At 43.8% G+C, this 21,891-nt stretch overlaps 2 protein-coding genes and 1 pseudogene across 13 annotated transcripts in view; 2 read left to right on the top strand and 1 right to left on the bottom strand.

The window, feature by feature from the left end:
• The window catches only part of LOC147028592 (protein DBF4 homolog A-like), an 80,213-nt gene that overhangs the window by 24,668 nt on the left and 33,654 nt on the right, over positions 1-21,891 (bottom strand). For all 12 annotated transcript variants that reach the window (XM_085879162.1, XM_085879160.1, XM_085879161.1 and 9 more), the window contains 8 exons: positions 18,700-18,738; positions 18,395-18,461; positions 18,007-18,080; positions 15,175-15,211; positions 14,989-15,034; positions 14,546-14,683; positions 14,241-14,358; positions 13,961-14,070 (listed from right to left, as the gene is read on the bottom strand). In XM_085879162.1, coding sequence (XP_085735288.1) covers positions 13,961-14,070; positions 14,241-14,358; positions 14,546-14,683; positions 14,989-15,034; positions 15,175-15,211; positions 18,007-18,080; positions 18,395-18,461; positions 18,700-18,738 — 629 coding nt within the window. The remainder of the gene's footprint in view (positions 1-13,960; positions 14,071-14,240; positions 14,359-14,545; positions 14,684-14,988; positions 15,035-15,174; positions 15,212-18,006; positions 18,081-18,394; positions 18,462-18,699; positions 18,739-21,891) is intronic.
• LOC147028594 (uncharacterized) lies at positions 488-2,718 on the top strand (annotated as a pseudogene).
• LOC147028593 (uncharacterized) lies at positions 3,395-11,210 on the top strand. Its single transcript, XM_085879150.1, has 2 exons — positions 3,395-3,979; positions 10,410-11,210. The coding sequence occupies exons 1-2, from the start codon at positions 3,425-3,427 to the stop codon at positions 10,581-10,583; spliced, it is 729 nt and encodes a 242-aa protein (XP_085735276.1). The 5' UTR covers positions 3,395-3,424; the 3' UTR covers positions 10,584-11,210.

Below are 21,891 nucleotides of genomic sequence, written 5' to 3'. Positions count from 1 at the left end.
GGTCAACAGGGGTCAATGACCTTTTTTAAGATCAATTTTTTCTTATATTTACATTCTGGGTCACAGTATCCGACAGTAAGCATCAAAATTATTCAAAGTAGGCTCATTTTAAAGCGAAGAATATATCTGACACGGTGATACCGAAAACAAATCAATATGTTAAAAAGTTTACACAATTTTGAGCAAAAAAACATAATTTTTTGTCATTTTTGGGGTAAAAATTAATTTTCTGGTCTGCAATTCGTCTTCTTGGTGGATACCCCTTCGTTTCATTTTCCTGAAAGTTTCCAGCAGACTGCCCAATATATGCAGCCTTAATGTATTATAAGTAAAACATTCTGGTATTTATAAAATTGAAATTATGAAAGGTCACTGACCTTTACTGTTTTCCCTTATTGTAACATAAATTGTAATAACCGTTACAGGTATTTTTCTTTTGTTACCCTAATTTTTTAACCCGAGCTTTTTCCTTTGTAGGGCAGTACAGGCTAGAAGTATGGACGTAGACATTATTCCTGCACCTCCGCTCAATTGCTTCATCTGTGAAGGCCTGGAGACACCAGCTCAGAAGCTCGCACAGGCAACTCCTAAAGGCTACCCTACTCTGTTGGCGTATGCAGAAGCGGTTGGAAATGCTACAATTTTGGAGCACATGAAGGAGGCATGGAATGTCAGAAGACTGAGATACCACTTCGAGTGTAAACGTGATTTGTACAACATGTCTGTCAAGGTCACCATTCAGTCAACTCGTAAGTGCGACCAGTTTTACTCGGCAGGGAATAATTAATTATTTTCTGACCTGAACATTATTGTTTAAATACTGGTGATATTTCATGTGAACAAACTTCTAAAATAATTCACATTTGATTTATTGCAGGGGCAGCAGGGAAGGAGAAAGAGTCAGCAGAGATGAAGAGACAATGCATTTTCTCTGGGTTCAGTGCATCTACTGCATGCAGTTCTACGAGTTCACGTTCCGTTCAGCTTCTGTACAAAAATGTATGCATTCTTTGCAACCAGCCCGCTCATCTCTTCCCAAATCATCCAAGTTAGATTGAAGGGTGTAACAATTTTATGCAGAGTAAAAAGCATAAATCGGTGTAACTGATGACATGGTATGTGATGGGTAGTGATGGGTAGTGACAAATCAATACAGTTATTATTAGACGTATTCACATTTTGCATGGGATGGGATTGCATGAACTGGTATTGAGCCACTCTCCACTCCCTCACAGAGACTGCTCAAAAGAGATACCGAGTTCCTGACAATTTGACCGCGGATGGACTGAAGACAAGCTTGCTGAAGACAGCACAGGGTCGCAAGGACGATTGGGGCACTGAAGTCACTGGCCGCCTGGATGGGATCACAGACTTCGTAGCAGAGGAAACCCTGTATCATTTGCGCTGCAAAGTTCTTTTCGAGACGGGTGGTCACTACTCCAAGACTAAAGATGTAAGTGATCTAAAAGTATGATTCTTACTCAGTGAGGCGAATTCAAATTCAATCATTCAAAGTTGAGGCATATTATCAAACTCTGGTACTCGAAAGTTATTAATTATAACAATCTTTTATCCTCAGGTAGGAAGGAAAGCGGATGAGGAGCGAGCGGCTGTATTCTATGAGCTCTGCGAATGGTTAGACTCTGAACTCGTGCACGGGGTGATGACACTTGACCTTGTCCACAGAAAGCTGCAGAAGTTTGATCAGTCACCAGATCAGAGCCTCGCATATTCGAAGAAGTGGCTAAAGAAGAAGCTCCAAGAGAAATACCATGACACACTGTATTTCATGTCACAGGAGAGGAGGGCAGATGTGCTCTGTTTGAAAGATAAGACCAGCAACATTCTGTGAGAGCATCATGTTAATGTTCAGTTAGGAGATGAGAAGACTCAGATCATAAAGACTGCACTAAAGTTCATTTGCAACGACATCGCCACTATTGATCTACACCCAAAGTCATATCCCACTGCACACAGTATGACAGATATCCCTACTCAGCTGGCACTTGTTCCTGAGAGCCTTCAGATGTTCTTGAGACCGATAGTGAAGACAGACGAAAGAGTAGCCATTTGGGGACAGAACTTCATAAAGGCCCATCGGCCTCGGTCAGGGGTATTGCCATGCCAGATAGGGCTTGCCATACAACTGGACCATAGATTTGGGTCAAAGTGGATGCTCAACACGTTACACCGGTTGGGGTACACTGAGTCTTACGCAGAGACACAAAGTTACAAATACTGCTTCCTCAATGACACGAATGGAGTTGGCATCTCTGATGCTTCTGGCGCTGTTGGTACCATTATTGAAGAAACTGATGATCAGATAGATGATGAGGTAGAGGTCGACATTGCACTTGAGGATGTATCAGTTGCTGTGACAGACGGTGAAAGTGATATACAGAGTGACGATCAGGTGGTCTCCATGGAGGTTGGGGATACAAGCTCAATCTGTGCAATCACTCAATTTGTTGGAGACAATATAGATTTGAACATTGTTTCTATTTACGGGAACACTCCCTTTCATTCAATGGGTTTGATTAAAGTCACCTCTCCGGCACCACCTTCTGCAGATGATCGAACGACAGCAGGTGTCAACAGGGTGAAGTTGAAGGCACTCGATAAGGCTAAGATCCTGAAGGCAGCTGAAGTGAAGATTCTTCCATTCACAAACAGGAAACAGACAGGCATAAACGCCATCACATTTCTTCCTATCGCTGAGCTCTCCTCCTCCGTGACACAAGACAAGCCACTCCTCTCTCCGGGAGACACGCTCTGGGCAGCAGGGTGGGTGATCAAAGCCCAAGATCCCGAACACATCTGGCATACCAAGAACTCCTGCTGTGATCTACAGATTTGACCGGATATGACACATTTGACACCAAAGGCAAAGTTCATGGACAACACTCATAACAAGAGTGAGCTCATCCATCTCCTCTCTTCAACATTCCGGAAATGTCAGATCACCGTGGAGCAGTGCGACAATGATGCTGACACTTCGATTGTGAGAGCGGCACTGGCTGCTGCGACAGATGACTCTGTTGAGGTCAGTAAAAATTTGTGTAGGTATTTTACTTACATCAACTACGATTACTTTTGATTTGTTTCTGTGTTGATAAAACAAAACAAAAAAACCTTGACATTGGCACATATAAAACTAATTAACTGAGTTAAATAAAAAAATAAGAGTCAATGTTATTTTTTTTAATTTGGCAAATGCAAATGTTGTGCTGCACTGGGCATCAGTAAACACCTGATCGTCGTTTTGAAACGTCACTTGTATTTTGATGTGCCACATTGTTATGAAAGTGCATTTATCCTCAGAAAAGAAGAGTAACATAGTTAAATAACTTTGCAAAATTCAAGACGCTTTGCTCATATCTTATTCTATTTTCAGGTGTGGGCGGAAGACGCGGACGTACTGATAATGCTGGTACACCATAGCTCAAGCACCAACCATCCACTCTTCTTAACCACATCGAAGGGCTCTTACGATGTCAGGAGGATCCGAGAAGCTCTCTCTGAAAGACAGAGGCGGTACCTGCTCTTTACTCATGCCTTCACCGGTTGTGATACGGTTTCTGCAATCGGGGGCCACGGGAAAACGACTCGATTTGACAGGTTTTGTGCAGGGGACATTGATGAACATATGGACATCTTCCTTGACATACGGGTGACTAAGGACGTGGTGATCTGGGCTGGTATTGCGATTTTCCAGCACATTTACCAAGAACCAGGTACTACTTTGGGTGCAATTCGATACAACATGTTCTCGCGGAAGGTGGCGGCCGGGCTGATCAAACCAGAGACTCCACTTCCAACAGAGGGTGCAGCTGCACAGCATTCTCTCCGTGCCTATCTCGAAACCCAGGACTGGATGCTGTTGCAGAGCATGTCTTTGGACCCCAGTGACTATGGATGGATGGTAGGGGTTAGTGGTTATGAGCCAGTTCCAACAGTAGACCCCATGGCTCCTGATAGTGCAGGAACCACAAGTCCATTTTGAGAATTCCGTTCACGTGTCATTGTATATACCTAAAACCTATGTGGGCGTGTAGACGGGACCTCTGGGGACGATAAATGCCCGGTTTTCATTCTGGTAAGGTTTGCATGACCGTTTTATGGCTAATTTTGTGACTTCAATCTAGTCCACGATTCACGACATTATCAAAATCATATTTATTTATCTGTAGACTCCAATACCCAACATAGGGGCACATGTATGGTATCAAAATGAGCAGAATAACCAACTGCATCATACCAATAATGCTTTGAAGACATATTGTATGTTACTTTTTCATATAGTGGAAAAAACCTAGTCATTTTGTCAGAAAATTATTTCGGGTTAGCATTCGACAACGTGGAATATCATCAATAACTAAAAAAGTTATTATCCGATTGATACAATTGACACACTGAAATAATCCCCGTTGATTACCCTTGAAAATGATACCAAACACATATGACATTTTTATAATATATTGGTAGAGACCTATACAAACCTAAGGTTACCCCCTTATTTTGTAAATATGGATAACGTGACTAATTCAACAAATATGTGCTTATAACGGGTACATTTCTGTCTTTTTCAGCATCTTCAGATGTGACAGCTGTTCTGCTATGAATAAGACATCAATGATAATAGTTTTCAGATGAATAATCATATATGTATGACATGTTAGTTTCTCTTCTCTGTTTCAGAATGAAGAACAAGGCCACGGTGTGTCGCTCCGTCAACGCTAACCTGTTGATGGATGATTGCCCCGGAGTAGTATAGAATGCTTTCTTCGTGCTTGTAGACATTTGCTTTCCTATCTGCACAATGCCTTAACCACTTTCTACCAATGGCTTCTAACACTGACGACCAGACTATTGTACCCACAGTGGTGCTCCCTGTAAAAAAAACGCAGGGTTGAAACTAACTGGACAAAGTGTGTCTTCTGTCAAGGTACAGACACTTTATCATGTTCAAGTCAACAAGGCATTCATAAAGTGTATTCATCTCTCCTTGAAAGACTCCTTCACGAATCAACTGACCTTGTAACACGACTAAGAAATGACCTATCATCAGTAGATCATCTGCTCAGTAAACAACCAAAATGGCACAAATCATGCTACGAGTCATTTACGAACTGAAGCAACATCGACCTCGTCAAGAAGCGCCACTCCGACATGTCCTCTTTTGTAAATACAGACGGTGCAAGCGGCAGCACAAGACCACAGACACGCATAATTGTACAAAAGGTTGACTGGAAAGAGTGTATCTATTGCCAGAGTCGCAAAAGAGACAAGGTATATCAAGTGCAGTCTGATGAGGTGGAAGCAACTATCAAGGGTCATGCCAAATTTGACGAGAACCTGAAGTGTAGGATTGGCGAAAATGATTTTATATCATATGAAGCGCACCATCACCCATCTTGTAAATACAAAGCCAACAGACCTACTGATCCTGATGTAAACTCCAAAATCGACCCTTCACTCGACCAGCTCATACTGATACTGGATGCTGGCTTTAAACGTGGCCATATATACAGTATGGACTCGGTAGTCGAGAAATATGTGTCACTCATGTCAGTAGACGAAATTCCCGATCCGTCATGCCGAACACATGTCTTAAAACAAAAATTGCAGAGACACTACGCTGACAGAATCGTTTTCCGGAAGCAACGACAAGCAAACCAACCACTGCTTTTGATGGCTTCAAGTGCAACCACTGATGACGCCATTGGTATGCTGATGGAACGGTTTCCAGAAGAATTGGAACCGGATGAGATCAGCCCAGAAACACATTTCCTCTGCTGTCTACATAAAGTCACAACAAAACTGAAGGCTGACATGAAAATAGCTGGTGGACACAAGGGCTATGATGACTTGAACCAAGAAGCAGAAGAAAAATGCATACCGACAAGTGTGTACCTGCTTATGAAGTGGATCATACAGGAGGAACTCAACCCCGGCGAGCATTCAGAGCCTGACTGAGTGATAACAGCCCTAATGCTGATATCAGTCCAGCACTTCATCAACGGATCTTAAACGTCTGCCAAGATATCGTCTATAATGTATCAATGGGTCGCAAGAATACACCGAAGCATATTGAAACAGGATTGTTTGTCCATCACCTGACAAGATCCAAACAATTGATTGAGTATCTACATATGGCTGGGGATAGTATAAGCTATCCAACAGTCAACAGAATAGACTCGTCGATTGCACAATCTCAGATATCAAGGTTCGAGGAGAATGATAACACATTTGTACCAGAAGGTGTCGTTCCAGGAAAATTCGTTCGGGTCGCAGCAGATAATTTTGACATGCAAGAAGAAACCTTGGACGGAAAAAGGCACCCTTCACGTCACACAAATGGCAGTATTCCAGCGAGGCCCACCAAATCCACAGAGTAAAAAGGAAACGACGATCGGTCGAAGAACTAGCATTGGCAATATCCCGCCAACTTTCCATCATATAACACCATCCGAGGAACCTCCACAGCATGTCCCCCCTCGTTTCAGCCTACCAGTGACAAACACCAGTCTGGACTGTCCAGCATCACGGAGGCCAGAGTGTGAAAAGATTGACCTTGCATGGGTGATGAGTCGTTTGACTGCTGAAGATGCCCAACACATCCCTGCATGGACAGGGTTCAACCAATCACTGGTGAAACCGAGTGAAGATGTAACCACAGTGGGATACCTCCCAATAATCCCAGCCCCTGCCCACGAACTTGACACGGTAATGACTTTTCTACTGAGAAGCAAGGCGATTGCAGCGAAGCTCGGCCAGACAAAAACCGTCATTACATTGGATCAGGCACTGTACCACAAAGCCAAGGAATTGGTTTGGCTCTTTCCGGAAAAGTTGAGCGATGTCATCGTACGACTTGGGGCATTCCACACAGCTATGAATTTCCTCGGCGTTCTCGGCAGTCACTTCGCACAATCTGGTCGAGCTGACATCTGGATCGAAGCTGGCGTGTACAGCGAGTGTGTTGCACAGAGAATCATGCAAGGGAAATCCTGGAATCGTGCTGTTCGCGCACACAAATTAACCATGGAAGCCATGTGGAGAGCACTCTTCGGGACCTTCAAACTATGGCATGATCACAATCAAAAACACAGTATCGAAGATGCAAACAACTATGCCACTCCAATAGCAACAACATTCAAGGAGAATGACCATGAGAACATACCTGCGACCGTTCAAGAATTCGTCGAACATGTCGATTATCTTGTCCAAGATATCAACAAATTCTTTGAAGAGAATGCATCTAATGCTACACTGATGTTCTGGCGGCAGTACATAGATCTGGTGGAAACCCTACTTCTGTTTGTTCGAGCAGACAGAGAAGCTGACTGGACCCTTCATCTGTCAACATTCAAGAGTATGCTTCCATTCATGATCACGTACGATCATACCAACCACGCACGATGGGGTGTCATATATCTGCTCGACATGTTGCAACTGGAGCAAACCGCCCCTTCTATATATCAGGAATTCTTGGCGGGAAACTTTGTCGTGAAGGAGTCAACTGGCTATTTTAACCGAATTGCCACAGACCAAGCACTGGAACACGTGAATAAACGGGGTAAAATTGCGGGAGGACTCATGGGCATAACACGGATCGTGAGTGCCCTAAACCGATGGATGATCACATTCAGTGACCGAGCACGACTGTCGAATGACATTCGCAAGATGGTCGGCATGACTCGCGATCGCTCTCGATGCAAAGGGGACAGGAGCTATTTAAGAATAAAACGAGACGAAACTGATGTGAAAAAACTGGAAGAGCAAATCGTGCAGTTCAATTCCTTCAATCGTACAGGTGAAGAACTTGTTTGCATATCAACCAATGATGTTGCCCACGATGACATGAGAGGATCTACTAACGGCGCAAAATCGGGGCACAGAGTTGCTCATCAAGTTTGTATCAAACCGTCTACTTCTACATGCCCCTGAGAAGTTTCACGATGCTATCCCAAAGAACAAATCAAAAACATTCACAAATCTGAACACTGTCAATGTCGTTACGCCGGCTGGTCAGAAAAAGGCCGTAAAAGCATACAGTGACTTATTCCGAAGGTTGTTAAGTGCAGCAAGCAGTGATCGTCAAATAGACCTCAAAGGTCTACTACAACATGAGCTCTCCCCAGTTCCACTTGCCATTGCGACTCCAGATGAAATGCTGAGACCCACAGAAAAGGCAGATCTGTACCATATAGTCTGTGACGACTACAAGGAAAAACTACTTCCAGAAACAGACTGACCAACCTGTGTTATCGTTGATGGAATGGCTATTGTGCAAGCTTTGGGGAAGCCATCTAATGCAACAACATTCGGCGATCTCGCTGACTGATTTTGTAACCAAGTCTTCAGTAACCTGAGAGGCACACAAACAAGACTGGACATAGTCTTTGATGACTACCGGCAAAAGTCAATCAAGTCTGGGGCTAGAGTTCAAAGAACAACAAGTAAATGGAAAATACGTCGGATAATTGATGGCCGTAATGTGCGTCTACCTTCTGTCTGGCAGTCCTTCATCTCACTGGAGGCAAACAAAGTAAACCTCATTCGGTTTCTGCGTGACCAGCTACTACTTCGAACGCAAACCTTACCAACCTATCATGAAGTAGTAGTTTCTGGAGGAGATGCCTTTCCTGCTGTATCATCCACAGGTCGGGATGTGCAGCACCTGAACTCAAATCACGAGGAAGCGGACACCAAAATCATCTTGCATGCTCTGGATGCCAGTGTCCAGAATTTCCACAGAGTAGTTGTGTGCACCAGAGACACTGACATTCTCTTGCTTCTCATTCGTCATGAAACTGCTGAAGAAGTCTGGATGAGCAGTGGGACGTCCAAAGACAAACACTTTATATCAGTGTGCACTGTGCGTGAAAATCTGGAACCAGAGGTTGTCCATAACATCCCGAGTTTCCATGCACTTACTGGATCGGATTGCACAAGCCAGTTCTTTGGCTATGGAAAGCGCACGGCATGGAAAACCTACCTGAAGTTTCCCAATCTGTTCAAAGATCTTGGACACAGCCCGGATATCGACACAGACAATATTGAGCTCTTTGTTATCCAGATGTACAGCTCAACCACGAATGCGACTTCTGTCAATGACCTTCGGGCAGAACTATTTCATCGGGTCAACGATCCTGAAAAACTGCCACCCACTCATGATGCTCCAGCTCTTCATATTCAATGAAGCAACTACCAGGCAAGGGTGTAGCAAAATGCAATAGTGCCTATTCCTAGTTTACCACAACCAGAGGAATGTGGGTGGGTATGTCGCGAAGGACAGTCTTTGCAGCCACTGCTCATGAGACTGGATCCAGTCCCATCTGTGTGTATTGAACTGCTGACATGCCGCTGCAAAACGAGATGTTCAACGCTTCGCTGCACCTGCAGAAAACACAACTTGATCTGCAGTGTTGCATGCAGATGCAAACAGGAGTGTAGCAATAGCATTCACTTGCCAGATGAAGATTGAATCTGGATGAACAGAAATTAACAATGTATGCATTGCATTATCACAGTCGTTCGATTTGACCACTAAGTGTCGTGTATGTATGTATGTATGTATGTATGTATGTATATATGTATGTGTGCGTGTGCGTGTGCGTGTGCGTGTATATGTATATATATATGTATATATATATGTATATATATATGTATATATATATATATATATATATATATATATATATATACATACACACATATACACATACATATATATATACATACACACGTGTATGATCCTAATTTTAAATTTACCAATATAATGTGAATACATTAAAATATACACGTGATTTAAGGCAGTACGTATGTAATTATGTTATCAACAGCATTGATAAAAATAAGGGGGTAACCTTGAGTTTGTGTAAATCATTTTGTGATAGCTTAATATGTGTTTGGTATGATTTTCAAGGGTAATGAACTTGGATTATTTTAGTGTGTCAATTGTATCAATCGGATAATAACTTTTTGAGTTATGTGTAATATTCCACGTTGTCGAAAGCGAAACCGAAATAAATTTTTGACAAAAATACTTGTTTTATTTCACTATATGAAGAACTGAGATACAATAGAACTTCACAACGTTAGTGCTTTGATGCAAGTAGTCATTCTGCTCATTTTGATACCATACACGTGCCCCTATGTTGGGTATTGGAGTCTACAGATAAATAAATATGATTTTGATAATGTCGCGAATCGCGGACTAGATTGAAGTCACAAAATTAGCCATAAAACAGTCATGCACACCTTGCCAGAATGAAAACCGGGCATTTCTAGTCCCCAGAGGTCCCCTCTACATGCCCACATAGGTTTTAGGTATATACAACGACACGTGAACGGAATCAAGAAATATGGCACTTTTCAAGATATGGTTCCCACACTATGAGGAGCTGCTCTGGTTCACGACCTGCAATTGTGCTGGAGATTGCAGCAACCGGCAGTGCAACTGCAAGAAGAATGGTGTCAGGTGTATCTCAGCATGCAGAAGTTGTAAAGGCATTACATGTATGACCTGTATCCCTGATGATGTTGAGTCTGGAGAAGACTCAGACCTCGACTCCTGAGGTATTTGACATTGTGGAGCAGTATCGATTTAAACCGTTACACGAAAGCGGACAAACCGATGGTAAAGCAATTCTGGATTCCCAGTCACGGTTATTACAATTCATGTTACAATAAGGGAAAACAGTAAAGGTCAGTGACCTTTCATAATTTCAATTTTATAAATACCAGAATGTTTTACTTATAATACATTAAGGCTGTATATCTTGGGCAGTTTGCTGGAAACTTTCAGAAAAATGAAATGAAGGGGTACCTACCAAGAAGACGAATTGCAGACCAGAAAAGTTAATTTTTACCCAAAAAAATGACAAAATATTATGTTTTTTTGCTCAAAATTGTGTAAACTTTTTAACATATTGATTTGTTTTCAGTATCACCATGTCAGATATATTCTTAGCTTTAAAATGAGCCTACTTTGAATAATTTTGATGCTTCCTGTCGGATACTGTGACCCAGAATATAAATATAAGAAAAATTTGATCTTAAAAAAGGTCATTGACCCTGTTGACCCCTGTCAAGGGTTCCCCAAGGGAAGTTGAATTTAAACTTTATGAAATGTGTTAGTGAACACCCTCACAAACACATTGGTGAAGAAATTTCTTGGTAAGGAATTTGTTCCCAGATTTGCCAGATTTTCCAGATTTGCCAGATTTCTGATAATATTCCCTGACTCCAGTGGCATTATTTTCATATCGAAGACAAGTCGGTGGTCTGTCAGTCTTCTACCATTTCCTTTCTGGTCTTGCACCCTCTACCACTTCCACAACAATGATCTTTTCTCTTCCACCATGAATCCTCTCCAAGCCCAACTCTGAGTTTCTAGTTTTTCCTTCCACTTCTGTGATTGAAGTTTACAGCTGTATCCATCTTATTCACTCAGTGTCCTCCGCTTGCCCTAATTTCTCCAAGTCTGCCTCTATTTTGATCCGACCCCCCCACCACCCCCACACCCACCCCACCCACCCCACCCCTTCTCTTTCTACTGTTATTACCTACGCCACCAAAGGGGGACGGTAGTTATGTTTTCACCACTGTCTGTTTGTTTGTACACAGGGATAGCTCAAAAAGTTGCAGACGGATTGGGATGAAATTTGGTGGCCAGTATAGGTGTGTGATGTCACTGATATGGACCAATTGAATAGATTTTGGTGAAGATCCGGATACAAGGATTTTTAAAGTGATTCTTCACCATGAAGAGACAGAGCCATAAAAGATATACAGCAAACCCTGAAATTTTGCGGGTTCTAATATCGCTTGTTCTACCAATCACAGGCAACCTATTGCGTTCCAATTTCGTCATCACGGTATTTCATTTTGACCAATCATGGTGTTTTGAGCTGAGAGGAGGCATTGTTTGCGTCCGTGTATGAATACTTTCCATTACGAGCCTTTTGTTTTCTCGCGCACCGTTCATATAGTCATCAAATCAGCATACAGGAATTAAACTAAATTTAATAATGAATCATCATCTAACAGGAAATGACATACGGAGATACTGAAATACTGTAACTACATCTAGTAGATACACAACAGTTAATAATGGCGCCCAGACGTAAAACGATAGATAAAATTAATCGTGCCAAAAGACAGAGAAAGGTTATGACATTGTGCCAAGAAATTGAGTTAGATACGTCGGCATGAATTGAAAGTGCAGCATCTGTGGACCGCCGTTATGGGATCACTGAATCAAATATCCATGCCAACAAAGTGTAAAAAGGCTCATTCCAATCCCATGATCATCATATTGAAAGGGTGAAAAAATGCTCACTGTTTGGATCGACAACCAAACAGAAAAAAATGCTTTTGAGTGGACTGCTGTCTGGGAGAAATCATTGCAGATTTACCAAAGCTCCAGTTTAACCATGGTTCATGGAAACTGAGGCAAAGGGATTTATGCCGGAGCAGGCTTTTAACGCCAGAGATGGGATTATTTTGGAAGACGATGTCATCTCATACCTTCCTGTCCAAACAGGGAAGATCTGCTCTGGATCAAGATGGCTAATGATTATTTTACCCTTCTTCGATGTGGCAATGCAGCAGGCGACTTAATCGTGCTCCCGATAATCCAACAGCCATCGCAAGTTCTACATCCACATATTTTTAACCTCCACCCTCCCTCCAATTGCATCATCATCTCTGAGCCAAGTCTTGTGTTTTATATTTTTGGCAGAGTGCAGTATGAATGAGTACATAATATGTTTACCCACACCCACCTCGCTATTTTGGAATAAATTTAAAAGGAAAAACTCGTGTTGTTTAATTTATATTCCACTTCTTGTATTTCCATGTATATTTCAATTGTGACACATATATTTCTGACGGCCGTACATCTTCCTTGATATTTTCTCAAAGCACAGGAACTGAACTCCCGCTTTCCCGTTGAACCTTGGTTTCCACAATTGCGGTTTTAACTGTCGCAGCATTTTCCAGGAACCCAACCCCCCACAATATTTGAGGGTTTACTGTACTGTATAGCACGATATCTCAAGTTGTGGATGGATCCGGACGAAACTTGGTGCACAGGGTGCGTGCGTTACAAGGACGAACTGATTCGATTTTGGTGAAGATCCAAATCCGGTGCCGGGCAGAGATATGTACACTACCAAGTCCCATTCTAGTTCGGTCATCTCATCTCGATTTTCAAAGACATTAACTTATAAAATGGGTCATGATGTACGGATGTGTGTCTGTCCATCAACGTTTTGCGATATTTGATACTCCTCCCTAATCACCTGGCTGATGGTCTTGTATTTATTTATCAAGTTTCAGAACAGTCGCACGCACAATTGCTCGGGCTTTAATTTTGGATCATGGGGGATCACGGGGGGAGGGGGTATACACCCGGGTACTTTGGATCCCTAATTGTCTCCTATTTACCAACCGATTTCTCTGAAACCCGATACAGCCCTTCCCCTTGATGGTCCGCTAGATTGCTCATTTTTAGATTTCAGATCAGGGGGACTCCCAAGGGGGTTCCCCCAAATCTTGCCCTGTAACTTTCGGTACCAAGAGATTGAGTCCGCACGGGTTTGAATCTCGGTCTGAACTACAACTTCAAGACATGACCGTCAGCCCACTCGGGGCTATTTTGTTAACATCCTGATCCATTGTCTTCGCGCTCCTCCAAGAACCTCGACACATTGCAAAAAATTGAAATGAAAAAACTACGATAGCTACCTTTTTAATTACAGAACATTCAAAATAACATTTTGATTGAGAACAAAAACGTTTTGCATGAAAATTAATTAGCCCTCTACCAGGAAGGTTGGACTGAAAATTCATGAGACAGTTAAACGCATTTCTAAATGAGAGTTAGAATGGGCAAAACAGTACAAGGGAGACAGACAAAAGACATGATTGCTCACTCAACTGGGCTCACCTGCTATTTTTCTGAGTTCGTGATTCACACACATTTCTTATGATTTCATCAAGCACCTCATAGTTGGTAGAGTCCTCCACAAAACATCTGTGTTTCTCACCTTGCAGGTGCTAAAAAGAGAGGTTTTCCAGCAAAGTCTATAAAAGTTATTTCTTCAGTTTTATTACTTTACAAAATGTAGGAAGAAGAAAATGTGAAACATTTCACCTTTTTGCAAAATTTCATTGGAGAAGCCAAAAAGTAGAAAGAAAACAGTAAACAAATTAAAAAGTGCAACTACCTCATCAATGTTTTCGAACTTCATGCAGCAGCATTCACAGTAGCCAGGTTTCTTGCGCCTCTCGCCCTGCCCCCGCACACAATTTTCCCTCCTGCCCTTCCGGTGCTCATTTTTACGGCTACAGTGTTGATACACACAGAAATACAACAGTAACAAAATCAAAAGCTCAGAGATGAATGATGAAGTTTCAAAAACCGATGACATTAAAGGGACAAACAACAACAACATTTTGGCCAAACATGATAAACATTTTGTATTTGTTCACTTCTCTGTTGGTGTTGCAGGGTTCCACATACATGACCAACCTGTTCTTATCCACAGATGGTTTTTGCTTTGGCTGGGCCTGAAGTTTGTTCTCCAGCTCTATTGGATAATGCCCATTTGTGGAACCATAGTTGATAACGGGAAATCGAGAAAGTTGTGCAAACACGGGACGGTAAAGCCTAACCAGCAAGGGAATAAAGAACCGCAGATAAAAATAATAAGCAAATCAAACAACATGGAATAAAACCTTTTGCTTGACAAGATAGAGGAGGGACATTTAACAAGTGTACGGCAATGTTTTTGGTGAACAACAATTACAGTGCTTATTGCAATGCATTGGAAATATAGAAGTGGCCAATAATAGGAATGTTAAAAGTGTACACGTTCGAAAAAAAAAGAAAAAAAAACAAACGTAAACATTTCAAACTGTTTAAAGCAAGAGTCATGGTCACATTTAAAAACAATAAAATAAAATAAAACTTACCTTGAACAATCCTCAACTTTTATAAAAGGTTTCTTTAACTTTGATCCTTCAAAAACAAGAAGAAATAAAAATTTGGGTAAAAAAACAGGTATCTCATGATAACTATTTAACAAGCTCATTAAAAATCCTAAACAGGAAACAAGAATAAATAAATAATATTGGGGCATAAACACATTGGAATCATACCTTGAAGAAAGTACTTCTGCTGGTCAAACTTTAACGTCTGAAAGCAAATGTGAACGTAAAACTTAAAGTCAAAAACTCAACCATCCTCTTTGCAAAGAAAATCAATTTTTCAAACGAGTAGAACATTCAAGATATAATATGGCCTATAGTTTAACACAAAAACCACATCGTTTGTTTACTGAACTCAGATTAAGGACAAGCCTCTGGGAGAGGTTTATCTTTGCATTTCTAGGTTTATATTTGCTTTTAAAAAGCTTTTGCAATATAAAGAAAAAACTGGACGAAAGGTTAAGAGGATAAAAATAGGACCGTACATCCTGAAGCTCACCTGGATCAGGAACAACAGTCACTCAAACCCTCCCCTCCGCAGACACCTTTAGACTGATTTTTTTTTTAATGCCGTGAACAAATTTTGGTACATCACAGTTGATGAAGGTTGTGGTCAACTTTCATTGAAATTGTGTGTGTAGCTCTGGAGAAGAGATAAAATACCTATTTTGGGGAGCTCAAACCCCACGACCCCAGCGACCCTGTTTTTTTTATTATTATTTAATGCCATGAACACATTTTGGTACATCACAGTTGAAGGTTGTGGTCAACTTTCATTGAAATTGTGTGTAGCTCTGGAGAAGAGATAAAATACCTATTTTGGGGAGCTCAAACCCCACAACCCCAGCGACCCTGTTTTTTTTATTATTTAATGCCATGAACACACTTTGGTACAGCACAGGAGATGAAGGTTGTGGTCAAGCTTCATCAAAATCGTATGTGTAGTTTCAGAGAAGAGAGCAAATACCTATTTTGGGGGGCCAGCCCCCCTCCCCTGCCCCCTCCTCGTTGATTCCCTTCTTGAGCGTAGATTTCGATGCTGTCGATACAGCTTCGTTTGGCATCAGATATGGAGGTTGTGGCCAGTTTCATCAAAATCGTGTGTTTGGTTGAAGCAATAATGACTAAGTGTTTACGGACTGACTGAGACCGACTCACCTACAGACACTGCTCAATCGACTAAAGTCCAGGTGAGCAAAAAATAATTAGATCTTGGGTGCAGAGTGGCAAAGGTAATGCACTTGCCTTTGAGCTGTCAGCCGGGGCTCGATTTCCTGTCAGACTATAAAGCTTTGGATTGGCATTTAAAAGATAGGGTGAAGCATCACAGAGCGAACTATCCCTCAGATGGACGTTAATATGATTGACCCATCTGCTAGCATTAGCTCGTTGACGTTAAAGATCCAAAGGTGTCTTTCACAAAGAGTAAGTGACTTAGCACCAGGCCTGGCGTTGGCTTTGTGGTTGGGGTGGTGGCTTGGGATCCTCGGGGTCCTGAGTTCGAGCCCACCCTCGCATTGAATTAACATTAGTGGGGTTGACTCAACCTGTCATCCTTCCGAAGGTCAGCAAAATGAGCACCAGTATACTGGTAATTATCCCTGCGTGTTGAAAGCGACTAAAGGGTTGGCGTCAGGAAGGGCATCCGGCCGTAAAAAAAAAAAAAAAAAAACATTGCCACAAGAAAGGGAACCATGATTGGAGCCCACAAAAAGCTGACCCCTGCTCAGGGAAAAAGGCTTTAAAATGGTGTGATGATGAAGTGACTCAGCACCAGAACCCTGGACAAATTTCAAAATCCGTGAATCACCTTTGGTCGAACATCTAGCCTGGCCAGCCAGTTCATGATGGACGTGTGCCAAAGACTTCCCAGTCAAACCCACAAATAGATGGGAATAATTGGTAGGGGGTGGGTGGTTAGTAGCAGTAGTAGTAGTAGCAGTAGTAGTAGTACATATGCATTGCTGAAAACCAACTTCTTCTAGAATACACAAAGCTATTCCAACATTTTGCAATATAAATGTTTGGAGAATCACACAAATTTAAAGCAGTTTTGGAAACTTTTTTTTCCAAATATTACTCGTCGCCATTTAATGCCAAATCTTGCATCGTAATCTGATGTACAATTCTCTGATAGTGTGTCGGTGCTACTGAAGCAGTTTCTGGGCAGCAGCTATACTGGGTAGTTTGCCATTGCCTTCCCAGCAGTAGTTAGGGCAGGAATCTGGATTTTCACCAGGGTGCCAGCGCTAGCTCGCCTACTCTTCATGAAGGACACCATGGGATCCTTAACCTTCACCAACTAATGCCAGCAGACAGGACGCCCAGTGGAACATCCATGTGAGGAACGGCATACAGATTGATGAATAACCCTGCCTATGAAATACTGGGATGACAGTTTATAGCTGGGCCGAGATTAAAACCCAGGCTAGATAGCTTAGAGGTGAGTGTGCATACCTCTAGGCCATGAACATCACTATTATTTAGAGGGGGAATACTTTTGCCGATAAGACATCAGTGTGAGAGCCACCACACCGCCTGCAGGGCTCCGTAATGGCTGCTATTAGGCCCCGCCTCCCAATACTCTTCTTCGCTGTGGTTAACCGGGCTGCAAGTGTAATTGTTTGTATACTGCAACCATCTAATGATGGAGTTATGTTACTTTTATGCTTTGCATTGGAATACTCATTTGAAACCATTGGGTCAATTTGATAGCAATTATAGCGGATGAGAGGAGTTTTCACATTTGTGTATTAATTATCGGCCGCATGTCATTGGCCGCCATTAGCCCGCGGGCCGTGCAATGAAGAACAGGGCTCTCGGCCATCCTGCCAGGCTTAATACAGCAGAGTAGTTATTAACATGATAATAAAAACTCAAATAGCATCTTGTGCAGCAGAAAGTGGAAGCTCACAGGTGTCCACTTTATTAATGCATTGTACTGAAAAAGCAGTGCAGTGATCTACATTGTGAGAATGCAATTTTTACTGGAAACAAACTTACATTGACTTCACCAGTTGCAACCATGTTAGATTTCACCTGCTCCTTTTTTTTCTTTCGGATGTAGTGCATAGCCGCTGATAAGTTGCATCAAGAAACAATGTCAAAAAACAGATGTGTGAAATACAAAGAAAAAAAATTCTGAAGTTGATTAAAACATGAAATTAAAAGATGTACTCACCCAAACCACACCCACCCGTCCCGGATACATATGTGGCTTAGTAAACATCAACACCCCGTACAAGCAAGTGTATATGCGAAAACTGCATTTCACTGTACAGTCACGCAAAACCTCCAAGGAAGAGTTCTCCACAGGAAATTATTATGGACCACCAAAAACAGAAGCTGGGATGGGTGATTTGTTCATGAAGATCAAGAAAAATAAGGATACCATTCACGTGAATGACTTTTGTTCCCCACGATCGTGCACTGGCAAGAAGATTGTGGCTATATCCTTCCTGCAGTACATGTTAGTACAAGCACTCGACTTGGACAAATAGTATATTCATAAACAACAGTATAAAAACCAACAAAGCAAGGCAATTAAGCTTTGAGCTAACAATGGATTAATTTAATTCAGCATAATATTATCGTAACCAACATTAAAAAAAATAATAATAATAAAAACTGCATCATGTTTATAAAATGTTTAACAAATGCTCAATTTACAAATTATAACTTGCATTGGAGACAAACCTGTATTACTTTATTCACAAGTTGCTTCCCCCGACTGGTCTGTTATAAACACAGAACAAGGTGGATCAGAAGCAAGAATGACATTTCTGGTTTTCTTTTTCATCTTTTTACAATTTTTGTGAATCTGAAGATAAAATATCGAAAACTAAATAATACAATTTTGTCTACGAAACATATTGGCAGCAACAAGAGGAGGAACAAAACATTAACATTATTAAGCTTGGCAGTATTTTATTACCCTGAGGCCCTCATGGACCAAATACTGTACATTGAAAACCTAAAATATTTGCCAAGACAACATAAGACCTCAAAGTATTTTTTTTTTTAATGATTTTAAAAAGGAGAGAAAGTGGGATTTAACTTGAACACGTTAATGGATATGCCTCTGTCCATGTTCAATGTCAACCCAGTGCTATGTTTGTTTGATCTCAATTAAAGATCCTTTGAGAAAAAGAAACAGAGGGGTGAAAAGGAGGGGGCGGAAAGAGGGGAAAAAGAGAGGGGGGGAAAAAGAGAGGGGGGAAAAAGGAGAGGGGGGGAAAAAGGAGAGGGGGGGAAAAAGGAGAGGGGGAAAAGGAGAGGGGGGGAAAAGGAGAGGGGGGGAAAAGGAGAGGGGGGGAAAAAGGAGAGGGGGGAAAGGAGAGGGGGAAAGGAGAGGGGGGGAAAGGAGAGGGGGAAAGGAGAGGGGGGAAAGGAGAGGGGGGAAAGGAGAGGGGGAAAAGGAGAGGGGGAAAAGGAGAGGGGGGAAAAGGAGAGGGGGGAAAAGGAGAGGGGGGAAAAGGAGAGGGGGGAAAAGGAGAGGGGGGAAAGGAGAGGGGGGAAAAAGGAGAGGGGGGAAAAAGGAGAGGGGGAAAAAGGAGAGGGGGAAAAAGGAGAGGGGGAAAAAGGAGAGGGGGGAAAAGGAGAGGGGGGAAAAAGGGAGAGGGGGGAAAAAGGAGAGGGGGGAAAAAGGAGAGGGGGGGAAAAAGGAGAGGGGGGAAAAAGGAGAGGGGGGAAAGGAGAGGGGGGGAAAAAGGAGAGGGGGGAAAAAGGAGAGGGGGGGGAAAAAGGAGAGGGGGGAAAAGGAGAGGGGGGGAAAAAGGAGAGGGGGGAAAAGGAGAGGGGGGAAAAAGGAGAGGGGGAAAAGGAGAGGGGGGAAAGGAGAGGGGGGAAAAGGAGAGGGGGGAAAGGAGAGGGGGAAAAGGAGGGGGGTGAAAAAGGAGAGGGGGTGAAAAAGGAGAGGGGGTGAAAAAGGAGAGGGGGGTGAAAAAGGAGAGGGGAAAAAGGAGAGGGGGGAAAAAGGAGAGGGGGGAAAAAGGAGAGGGGGGAAAAGGAGAGGGGGAAAAGAGAGGGGGGAAAAAGAGAGGGGGGAAAAGAGAGGGGGGGAAAAGAGAGGGGGGAAAAGAGAGGGGGAAAAGAGAGGGGGAAAAGAGAGGGGGGAAAAGAGAGGGGGAAAAGAGAGGGGGGAAAGAGAGGGGGGAAAGAGAGGGGGGAAAAGAGAGGGGGGGAAAAGAGAGGGGGGGAAAAGAGAGGGGGGAAAGAGAGGGGGGAAGAGAGGGGGGAAGAGAGGGGGGAAAGAGAGGGGGGAAAGAGAGGGGGGAAAGAGAGGGGGGAAAGAGAGGGGGAAAGAGAGGGGGGAAAGAGAGGGGGGAAAAAAAGAGAGGGGGGAAAGAGAGGGGGGAAAGAGAGGGGGGAAAGAGAGGGGGGAAAGAGAGGGGGGAAAGAGAGGGGGGAAAGAGAGGGGGGAAAGAGAGGGGGGAAAGAGAGGGGGGAAAGAGAGGGGGAAAGAGAGGGGGGAAAGAGAGGGGGGGAAGAGAGGGGGAAAAGAGAGGGGGGGAAAGAGAGGGGGAAAGAGAGGGGGGAAAGAGAGGGGGGAAAGAGAGGGGGAAAGAGAGGGGGGAAAGAGAGGGGGGAAAGAGAGGGGGGAAAGAGAGGGGGGAAAGAGAGGGGGAAAGAGAGGGGGGAAAGAGAGGGGGAAAGAGAGGGGGGAAAGAGAGGGGGAAAGAGGGGGGAAAGAGAGGGGGGAAAGAGAGGGGGGAAAGAGAGGGGGAAAGAGAGGGGGGAAAGAGAGGGGGAAAGAGAGGGGGAAAGAGAGGGGGGAAAGAGAGGGGGGGAAAGAGAGGGGGGAAAGAGAGGGGGGGAAAGAGAGGGGGGAAAGAGAGGGGGGAAAGAGAGGGGGAAAGAGAGGGGGGAAAGAGAGGGGGAAAGAGAGGGGGGAAAGAGAGGGGGAAAGAGAGGGGGGAAAGAGAGGGGGGAAAGAGAGGGGGGAAAGAGAGGGGGGAAAGAGAGGGGGGAAAGAGAGGGGGGAAAGAGAGGGGGAAAGAGAGGGGGAAAGAGAGGGGGGAAAGAGAGGGGGGAAAGAGAGGGGGGAAGAGAGGGGGAAAGAGAGGGGGGAAAGAGAGGGGGAAAGAGAGGGGGAAAGAGAGGGGGAAAAGAGGGGGAAAGAGAGGGGGAAAGAGAGGGGGGAAAGAGAGGGGGGAAAGAGAGGGGGGAAAGAGAGGGGGGAAAGAGAGGGGGGAAGAGAGGGGGGAAAGAGAGGGGGGAAAGAGAGGGGGGAAAGAGAGGGGGGAAAGAGAGGGGGGAAAGAGAGGGGGGAAAGAGAGGGGGGAAAGAGAGGGGGAAAGAGAGGGGGGAAAGAGAGGGGGGAAAGAGAGGGGGGAAAGAGAGGGGGAAAGAGAGGGGGGAAAGAGAGGGGGAAAGAGAGGGGGGAAAGAGAGGGGGAAAGAGAGGGGGGAAAGAGAGGGGGGAAAGAGAGGGGGGAAAGAGAGGGGGAAAGAGAGGGGGGAAAAGAGGGGGGAAAGAGAGGGGGGAAAGAGAGGGGGGGGGAAAGAGAGGGGGAAAAGAGGTGGGGAAAAGAGGTGGGGAAAAGAGGTGGGGAAAAGAGGTGGGGAAAAGAGGTGGGGAAAAGAGGTGGGGAAAAGAGGTGGGGAAAAGAGGTGGGGAAAAGAGGGAGAGAAAAGAGGTGGGGAAAAGAGGTGGGGAAAAGAGGTGGGGAAAAGAGGTGGGGAAAAGAGGTGGGGAAAAGAGGTGGGGAAAAGAGGTGGGGAAAAGAGGCGGGGAAAAGAGGTGGGAAAAGAGGTGGGGAAAAGAGGTGGGGAAAAGAGGTGGGGAAAAGAGGTGGGGAAAAGAGGTGGGGAAAAGAGGTGGGGAAAAGAGGTGGGGAAAAGAGGTGGGGAAAAGAGGCGGGGAAAAGAGGTGGGGAAAAGAGGTGGG

Source organism: Eptatretus burgeri, chromosome 4, assembly GCF_056783735.1.
Source record: "Eptatretus burgeri isolate ZD-2024b chromosome 4, Ebu_testis_v1, whole genome shotgun sequence".
Lineage (NCBI taxonomy): Eukaryota > Metazoa > Chordata > Myxini > Myxiniformes > Myxinidae > Eptatretus > Eptatretus burgeri.
The sequence above is the reverse complement of the archived record's forward strand: the minus strand, read 5'-3'. Positions and strand labels throughout refer to the sequence as shown.

Excerpts from the sequence above, each read along its gene's own strand:
- LOC147028593 (XM_085879150.1), top strand. The coding sequence starts at position 3,425 with ATGCTGGTACACCATAGCTCAAGCACCAACCATCCACTCTTCTTAACC. Across the intron at positions 3,980-10,409 it reads ACCCCATGGCTCCTGATAGT|CTGCTCTGGTTCACGACCTG; the intron begins GCAGGAACCACA and ends CACTATGAGGAG.